The sequence below is a fragment of the Strigops habroptila genome, chromosome 2, assembly GCF_004027225.2.
Source record: "Strigops habroptila isolate Jane chromosome 2, bStrHab1.2.pri, whole genome shotgun sequence".
Taxonomy (NCBI): domain Eukaryota; kingdom Metazoa; phylum Chordata; class Aves; order Psittaciformes; family Psittacidae; genus Strigops; species Strigops habroptila.
Window position 1 is genome coordinate 92,134,254 of NC_044278.2, and position 9,832 is coordinate 92,144,085.

General features: G+C 42.4%; 1 protein-coding gene across 4 annotated transcripts in view; it reads right to left on the reverse strand.

Moving 5' to 3' along the window:
* The window catches only part of VWA8 (von Willebrand factor A domain containing 8), a 173,664-nt gene extending 166,404 nt beyond the window's left edge, over positions 1-7,260 (reverse strand). For 3 of the 4 annotated variants that reach the window (XM_030475494.1, XM_030475503.1, XM_030475512.1), the window contains exon 1: positions 7,073-7,260. In XM_030475494.1, coding sequence (XP_030331354.1) covers positions 7,073-7,217 — 145 coding nt within the window. In that variant the 5' untranslated portion in view covers positions 7,218-7,260. The remainder of the gene's footprint in view (positions 1-7,072) is intronic. The other variant, XM_030475521.1, reaches the window with a different exon arrangement.
* Positions 7,261-9,832: the final 2,572 nt, after the last annotated feature.

Here is a 9,832-nt window from a genome sequence, read left to right on the forward strand (position 1 = left end):
TATGACTAATCAGCTCCTAACTTAAATCACCTCAGCTTAAGCTGTAAATGCTCTTTCATGCATAAACAATCTTCCAGAACACGGTAGGGACGAGATGCTGAAACAACAAGGTATCAGACTTTCCCACTACATTGGAATGGGTATAATCTACGTGAGATTATTTTAATCACCTACTTTATTGATACAGTACTGAAAAGCCTTGGTTGGTTTCCAAAAACACTCCACGACTGAGTTTGGTCTAGGTGAAAAACTGTAAATGTGTCTCTTCTGGTGGTATTTATGTCAGCCCATAACAGGCTAACCCTTGATGAACACATCTGATCATGTCCAAAAATTCCACAAATATTCCAGCCATCAATTGACCCTACAATCTTCCATGAAAAATGGGCTGGGGGGAAAATACATGCAAGATATGGAGAGAGCTGAGCACACAAAATCCCAAGCATACGGTCAGGACATTCAGCTTTAACAGGTTTGTTGCTGCCTGGAGACAAATTTTGCCTCCAGCTTGCATCTGTCCAAAAAGCAAAAATATTAACAGTGTTTAACAGAACTTTAAGCAACAATAAACCAAGACAGCAGAGCCTATTTTCCTAGCTAAATGAGCACAGGGAGGGTTAGCCCACTAATCTTATCACACACTTCCACCTGGGCTATATTTTCTTGTCTCAATTTGTTTCTTCTATATTTGCTTAAAATCTCACATTTTGTTACTCCATTTCCATTGCATTTCCAAACTCTTTGAACCAAGATGTCATTCTGGACAGGATCTTTCCCATGTTTCACCAGCTGGCAAGGAACTGACAACAGCCTGCTTGGTAAAATGCTGGTGTTAAATCAGCAAGTCTCATAATTTGAGAACATGTATCCTAAATCATTTCACTCCACAACAAGTTATAGAACAGCCCGTGAATACTCCGACGTACCTCACAAGTTACTACCACAGTATTGTGGACAAAAGCTGTACACACAGGGCTTTACAGTGAAGATTTTGTAGCCTATATCAGGCTTGCTTAGGCAAGCAGTGAAGATGTGCCCCTGAGTTCTTAACTTCCCCACAGAAAACAGTTATCTTCAGTACCACTGTCTTTGGGGATAACAGTGGGATACAAGCAGTGCCTGATGTACACAAAGAGATATGGCTGCTGAAAACAAAACAAGTACCAAAATAAGCCAAAACCCAGAAGGTAAGGGGAACATCTCATTCAGGGGTAGACAACATACAAAGTAGGTGATTTAAAAGTCCATGCAATATGAGTCAGAAATTGGCAGGACATAAAGATTGTGACCCAATAACGGGACCCTGAAGGGACCCTGTGAAACAACAAGATATGAACACAGCCTCAACACATGCAGCGAGCTCTTTCTAACTCTACCTGGTATAGACAGGTGTGAATTGCACCTCTGGCAAAACGGCAATTCGCACACGCACATAGAACTAGCCAGTAACTGCAGTGCTCTGAACCTGATACGCTCTCTTCTTTAGAGCTAAATATTAGACAGAAAACAATATTAATACCTACATCTGCTTTTTATGATAACTGACAAGGGCTCTTCAGGTGAGCAGGCCTATTTCCTCCACTCAGTCCACTGAGCTACTGAACAGAAAGGCAAGACCTCCATCTCTCAGCCCCTGAGCTGCAGAGGCGGCAGCCAGGGGCTGGGAGAGCACTTTAGAAGGGCATCCCTCCACAAACACCCTGCGCATTTATTCTCTCCAGCATCTCCTACTTACTGTTCTCTGACGTGGAATAGCAGGACTCGAAGGACCTTTGTTCTAACCTGCTGTGGATGTTTTCTGTTACAATCTCAGTGAGAAGGCTTCTTGCAGATGCAGCTTTATCATGCACTTGCCACCTTTGACCAATCTTCTATTTTAAGGCTAGTATCACACCAACTATTCCTCTCTCCTTTCCCCTTCCCAAAAAGAGACTATTCCCCAATTCTACTGTTTTTCCTGTCTGTCGAGAAGAAAAAGCCACTGCTGTTTAAATTATTTACAGCAATGCTGGTCATATCTGAGGATAAACAGATTTCATCTCAACTACAATTTAAGAACTTCAGAAGCAGAACAAGCTTTTATTTCTTCTACTTGTCATTTCTCTGGCGAAATAACCCATTAAGAAAGAAATGAACAAATTTTAAATGGCTATTTTTAAATAAACAGATTCTACAGCAAAAGAAAACACCTTGCACAGATCCACACGTGTGTTTACTTTTTTGAGTACACAACAGAAACAGTTCCAATCTCATGTATAAATCTTTATACTATCAGGGGTTTTATAAAACAGTACAATGAAGCTTCAGGAACATTGAGGTTTTAGGTGGCTGAAATGATTGCCTTTTTGCCTCTTTATTCCTCTATATTGCGAAATTATCACACACTGCAATTGTCATCTTAGTATATTACACATTCACTTGTACACAGACCATCCATCTGGTCTCAAAAGCCAGTAACAGCAAGAGCATATTAAAACTGTGAAGGTGCTAAGCTCTGCTAATATTAATTTTTGTGTGATAAGATCACACCTGCTAGAGGAAAGTTCAAAATCTGTATTATATTCAAATGTATATTTGCAGGTCTTAATTTCATTGTAAAGTGAAGGAGGGGAGGCATGGGGGGGGGAAATGCTTCTAACTGACATTTATCCAGCACACTTCCATAAGGGCACAGAAGAGTTTCAGCCCTCATCCTTGAAGAGCCAACTTATTTCGAAGAAATGGAAATGACACTTTCCAGGGTTTGGATTTTTTTCTTTTTCTTCAACTTTCTGAATACATTATTCAGAGGGGGGAGAGGGGAGAAAAAGCCACTATAACCTATTCTGCATCTTATACTGTTACTGGCAGCCTCCCAAACCTGTATGAGGGACAGAAACCCACTCCCCGCAGTCACTAGGTTTGCTCCTTGACCATTGCTGCCTCCACATACAGGTGAGGTGGAGCTCAGCTGCTGCCAATAGGATGCTGCAGACTGACAGCTGCTGCTGACTGAAATAGTTGGATGTTTACACAACAAAACCCATCTCCAATCAAAGCAAAAACAAACAAACAAAAAAATCGCGTCATTTAAGACATCCTTTTTTTTTTTTTTAATGAGCTAAAGAAAGTCTTTCCCTCTAAGAAATGAAAATAATTACTTCAAACATAAAATTTGAGTATTACTTGATTTCTATTCAGGATTATTCTTAGACAGCCTATTTTTTATTTTTCAGCTTTGAAGCTAATGCTTGGTTTTTCAATTGTCTGTCTTAGGCTAATGATTCTATTAACAGATTAAAGTCCAAAGCATCACTGAAAAAAATATCTTGGTATTTGCTCCAGGAAGTGAACTTTTTCCTCCATCTTTCTGCATTAGTAGATCATCATGAATGTGGAATCTCACCTGGCATCTGTCCCATCCCTGACAGTGTTCAAGGCCAGGCTGGATGGGGCCTTGAGCAACCTGGTCTAGCGTGAGACAGCCCTTGCTCATGGCAGGGGAATTGGAACCAGATTATCTTTAAGGTCCCTTCCAACCCAAACCATTCTGTGATTCTATGATCCAGTCATCTAGGAAGCTTACCATAATTTCAACCAAAAAGAAACTACAACTGAAAATCAATAGAATTTTTTTAAATTTCCCATTTACTGAAAAGATAACCAAAATAGACAAAACAGCTCTAAAATTCACTGTGGCATCTCCTACACAACTATCCTGAGCCCCTGAGTCTGCCAAACAGGTTCAGCTTCAGCCTTCTGTATTAAAATGGGCAAGACTTGCAGAATACATCAACACATATCAGGACTGTAACAGCTGCTAAACAGGAAAATTTAAATTTTGAAGAAGTGCCAAGTATTAAAACTCAAAAGCTATTTACTGACATCTACTCATAGGAACAACGGTGAAACCCTACTGAAAAAAGTACAGAAGCTTATCTGCCTGACAGCTCATCCCTTTCTTCCAGCTATATCACAGTGTCTAATAAAAGACACTTTTTTTTTTTTTGTCACCAACCTTTTATCTCTTAAATGTTGGAATAATTTGAAATAACTCAGGCATAACTCTGCAAACTTTCACAGCAACTGGCTTTGAAAATCCTGTCATTTGCTGCCTTCTCAGTTGTGCTGATGCAACAACTGTTTGTAGGGACTTGCCGTAATCAAATCACTGGAATCATTTCAGTCACCACAATGTAGCCTCCTAAGTACAAATACGGAGGCAATGGACAACAGCAAGAATGCTAAGAGAAATTTGAAAGAATGAAGTCTCTTAAACAGGTTTTGCTGGTGAAAAAAAATATTGCCAGAAGCACGCTCCCAGCTGTCAACAACATGTGTACTTCAACAGGATAATTACATAGGTAAAGTCAGAAAAGGGAATGTGCTGGAAAGCGTTTACATCTGTCATCAACCAGTTCTGTAGTCTTTGGACAGTGGCAGACCTGGGGAAAAAAAAAAACCCAAACACCCAACCCCCTCCTAATCACACAGTCCCTCCCATTCATAGTCTTCTTTCAGATTATAAATTTTTACCACAATCACTTACATCCTGTACAGTGATGAGTGACATTACAGGATTCTGAAGTTTGATAAACAGTTTCACAGCTGACTGTGTTCTACTCAGCAGATACTCTTGTATGTATTACTGAGATCTTTTAAGCTCTGAACATAGGTTTGATTAGGAAATGGGGCTGGACAGCTTTTGGAAAGCAGAGGAAGTGAACCTGAATAGGCAGAGCTGCAGAAAACAGTGAATGAAGCTAGCATGTATTTTGTTCTACTCAAGTGACATGGAAATTGTTTTACGTACAGTGAGCAGGAAAGCACACAAGACCTTCCTTTGCCTGTGCTATCTGAGTAAGAGTCAGTTTTATTTTTTCCAGCTCTTCAGTTTTCACAAAATTCAACATTTGTTCCCACCAACGCCTTAAAGCAACTTTGATATTGTGGATTCTGTCAGACTTTTTCAAAAGTTTCATATTACATACAGATAGATGCAAATAATCAAGTGTCAGTGAACTGATTTACATAGAACTTCACTTTGATCAGCTCAAACTGTGTTTAAAATAATAATTCATCACAAATTACTCTGCAGTCTACAAAACCTTGATTTGTTTCAGTCTTTTGGAAGGAAACATGAAACCTGCATTAAAAATTAATCTGATAGTCATCCTTCCACAACATTTGTTTCTATAAATTAAGTCTCCCTCATTAGATAAGTTGCAAACCGAAACCCTTCCATATTCACATTACAAACAGCTGAAAAGCTAAGCACAGCTCCTCAAAATATAACAGCACAAAAACAGGTAACAGTTTCTCTCCTACACTTAAAAGGTACCATCACTGACAGTAAATCCAATCTGGCAGGGATGTCAGATCCAAATTACCGGGTAGACAACAATTTGCTGTTTACCTGACTGTTAACAGCTTCCAGCCTCTTCAGAAATATTTTCTTTATTGGTAGGGAACAGATATGTAATCTCAACACTGCTTACAACAAAACCTGTAATTATAGTAGCTGCATAGAAATAGCAAAACCACATACTACACACAAAATTTCAGACCACCTCTTTGTAACTTTAGTAAACTCACAGGAGTTATAGGGCCTGCAAAAGGACATGCAACCATCTGTAAAATAGAATTTAAAAAAAGAACAACAAAAACCAAGTAATAAATATTATTCCTAATATGAAGCACTCTAATGAATGAGATGTCTCAGGTGCTGGGAGGGCAAATATCCCTAATATTATCCCCTCTTAACCTGCATTTAATAAACTCCAAGACTGTCTAGAGCTTTGGATTTAAATCTTTCTATCAAAACTATTACCACTGTTAATTGTAACTGGAAATACTCCTGCTATTCAAATACATATACAATGCTCATGAATATTGCTAAGTTACACTCAGTTACATTCCACAGCACATGGAAATTATGAAGTATTTTTAGTAATACTGCATTTGCTACTGTTTCATTTTGCTGAATTTCTTTGTGTTCTTTTAAGTTCCTCATTCCAACAAAAGGCTGAAAAGTGCTGAGCTACCTTCTTCAGGTGCTTTTATCACACATTAAGTTGTTCCTTTTTATTCCTATTGGTTTTAAGATAAATAACCCTAGGTTTTTTAGTACTTTTCACAAATAAAATACTTTCTATTCAAAAATTCTTACAGGAATTTTATGGTTATCAATTCTTCAAAGGCTTTCTTCTTGAGAAACCAAATGCATATTTAAAAAATTACCTGCTCGACTAATAAACAGATTTTTAAAAAAGTAAAAATGGAAATAAATGGTATTCAAGGGATGAAATTAAGAGCTTTAGTGAGTACCCCGCCATCAGAATCACTTGCTGTCATTCTATCTCACTAATTTACAGCTGCTCATCACTTGCTCTGTATTTAGTAGCTGTGTTGCTTCTGGCATTGAACCAGAAAAGTGCCAGTTCCCACAGGCATATGTCACCACTTCCAAACGACACTTCTGCTATGCACAGGCCTGTCATCTGCCTCAAAGGTCACCAGAGGATATTCCAGGACAGTTCAGGACACCCTCTCTAGCACTGGCAAGCTCAAGGTCAACCCCCTATCTCATTACCCGTACGCTGCAAGCAGACTCACGCACGCACCAGCCTTGGCAACCCCTGACATGGATATGGCTTTGCCTTCTCGGAAGGACAACGGCATTCCATGCAGGCACAGAGAGCATCACAAGATGGGAATAAGCCGCTTGATGGAGAAGCGCACTTCGGACGGGTACAGGCTGCGAGGCTGCTCCTTGCTTCACTAACAGAGAAGCTACGGAAAGCCGCACCAAGCGTCCCTGCAAGCCTGTCACCGAACTCTGCCCTCTCCTTCCACGCAACACTCAGAAGCATAAGCAGAAATACAGACCTTAATGCAAACTGGGCAAACCAGCAGCCCCAACCCGCCTCCAGGCCTCCCCCGGCCCGCCTGGCTGCGGGCCGAGCGGGGCTGCGGGCCGAGCGGGGCTGCCCATATGCCCACACCGCCGGGCGCGGAGGGCCTGCGAGTTGGCCGCGGAAGGCTCTAGGGAGGCCCGAGCCGGGACCCGCGGGAGACCGGGGTGCAGCGTTACCTGAGCCGTGCAGCGCCCTGATCTCCAGGCGGCCGGACCGCGCCGCGGCCGCGCCGCCGCCCAGCACCTGCCGCAGGAGCAGGCGGACCCTGCGCGCAGCGGGGGCCCCGGCCCCGCCGCCCAGGTACAGCACCCGCGACTGCATGGGCCGCCGGGAGACCGCTGCCTCCAGGCCGGGCCAGGCCGAGCCACCCGGGGGAAGGAAAAAACCGAGGCACAAAGTCCCACCGGAAACTAGTGCCGAGCCGACCGGCGGCCGGGGCGGGTCCGGCGGGGTGCCTGGGGAGGGCGGAGGGCCAGCGGGTTGCTTTCGCCGGAGCGGTGCCCGAGAGGGTGGGGGAGACCCGGGCGGAGGGAGGCAATGGCAGGCGGACCCCGAGCCCCTTCAGCGCGGGTCTCCGCGGTGAAGGAGGGGGTTGATACTCGCGGTGTGTTCAGTCAGGGGGTCGGGGCGCCAGCTGTGAGGGCGGCGTGATTTTATGTGTTAAAGAGGCTGAACTCGGTGGCTGGAAACGTTTAAAACGCCCTGGAAAGCAAGGCGTGGGCAGCGGTGGCTGAGGGAAACTCATGCGCCAGAGGTATCTCCTACCTCTGATTTCTTAATGCTGAACTCATGGGGCCTTCTGTCCCAGTGCCACGCCTCACCTGTGTTCTTGAGATTAAGTTATCTTATACTTCAGGAAGAATTGGAACCAAGTTACTCAGGAGTGACGTTTTGCACATGCAAGGCTTAGATGTGAGATTTTTTTAAAAGATGTTACTGAAATAGATTTCAGAACAGGCATGTTTCAACTAAAGTTACAGCTCTTTGATCTATGTAAATTTTAGAATAATTTGTGAAAGGCTGAAGCTTTCATGATAACAAACTAAGCCTAGTTTCAAGGAAAATCCAGGTGAGACTTGGATCTCAGCATCAGTAAAAAGATGGTGAGGAAGCTTAGCAGAAGGTAGAAGTCAGAGTCAAGTCACTGACCTTATCACCTGTGCTTCAGTTCTGATGTAGCTCAGTGTCCATGGGACTGGGAGAATTTTTCTCCAATAAATCTCCCATTTCTTGCATGTTTTAAGCATTGAACAAATTTCCCAGAGGACAACCACTAAAGAGTGAGCTAAGCATCAGTTTAAACATAGACTTTTAAACTCTCGAAAGATATTAGGAGTTAGGAATCACAAAATGGTTCGGGTTGGAAGATCATCCAGTTCCAACCCCCTGCCACGGGCAGAGACACCTTCCACTAGACCAGGTTGCTTCAAGCCCCGTCCAACCTGGCCTTGAGCACTGCCAGGGGCAGGGCAGCCACAACTTCTCTGGGCAACCTCTTTCAGTGCCTCAACACTGTCACAGTAAAGAACTTCTTCCTTATGTCTCACCCTCTTCCAGTTTAAAGCCATTCCCTGTTGTCCTGTCACTACATGCTCTTGCTAAAAGTATCTCTCCAGCTTCCTTGCAGGCTCCCTTTAGGTACTGGAAGCTGCTCTAAGGTCTCTCCGGAGCCTTCTCCAGGCTGAACCACCCCAACTTTCTCAGCCTGTCTCCATAGCAGAGGTGTTCCAGCCCTCTGAGCATCTTCATGGCCTCCTCTGGACTCCAACAGGTCCATGTACCTCTTGTGTTGGGGGCCCCAAGAGCAGGACACAAGTACTGCAGATGGGGTCTTATGAGAGTGGAGTAGTGGGGGACAGTCGCCTACCTTGACCTGCTGGTCACATTCCTTTTGATGGAGCTTAAGATACAGTTGGCTGCAAGTGCACGCTGCTGGGTCACGTTGAGCTTCTCATTGACCAACACAGCTAATGTTGATTTAGTTCTAGATTCATTTCTGGAGCTTGGTATTAGGTGTTTTCATCATTTAAAAGAGGTGAGATTTCATGATCTTCAGTGTTTCCTGTTGGCTAGACTGTTGGTTGGGTATAAATTCTATTCTTAGTACCTAATATAGGTCTATGCACCTGCTTTCTGGGCCTAAGGCTGGGTAAACTAAATTGAAACATCCTTTTATGGATATTGCCCTAATTTCTTGTAAGCTGAAGATTGCAGATGCTGGAGGCTAAGGATAGTCTAAGTAACAGGAAGGTCTGGTAGAACAGAGTACAACGCCAATGAGGCAAAATAACAATGGAATTGTTTATGAATATATCTTACCAATCTGGGATATTAAATTATAAGATTACTTTGATCCTCTTGTCATACTATAGAAAAAATAATACACCAATAAATTGCAACAGATAGGCGAGCAGTTTAAATGCATAACCTGAACACTGACTAGATTTGATGCTGTGCTGGAAATAATGAGACATTTCAAAATTTTGCACAGATTCACAGTAAAATTTCACTCTGTGAATGTTCAAAGCCTCTTTTTACCTCTGTGTGTGTTTATATATATACACCCATCAAGCTAAATACTTTAAATTTCAGCTCATTTTGAGTCATGACTATAAAATGTTTTGCTTTTTAAAGCATTATCTTAAAATTCTGAATTAGTTAACTTTTCCAAAACTTTAAATTCAGCCTTGAGTTCAGCCTTCAAAATTCATTTGCAGCAACAGAAAACTATATTTACGGATTTTCAAACCATTGCTGGGAAAGTTATAATGGAAACGTTATCTCTGTGCATAATTATGGGGAGGGAAATTTTGTTGAATATATACATGTATACACACATACATAAACAATTTGATGCACAACTTGAATGCTGCATTGTTTTTATCCTATGCTGTCAGTCATGACACCACTCAAACTTTAGTATAATTTAATAACAT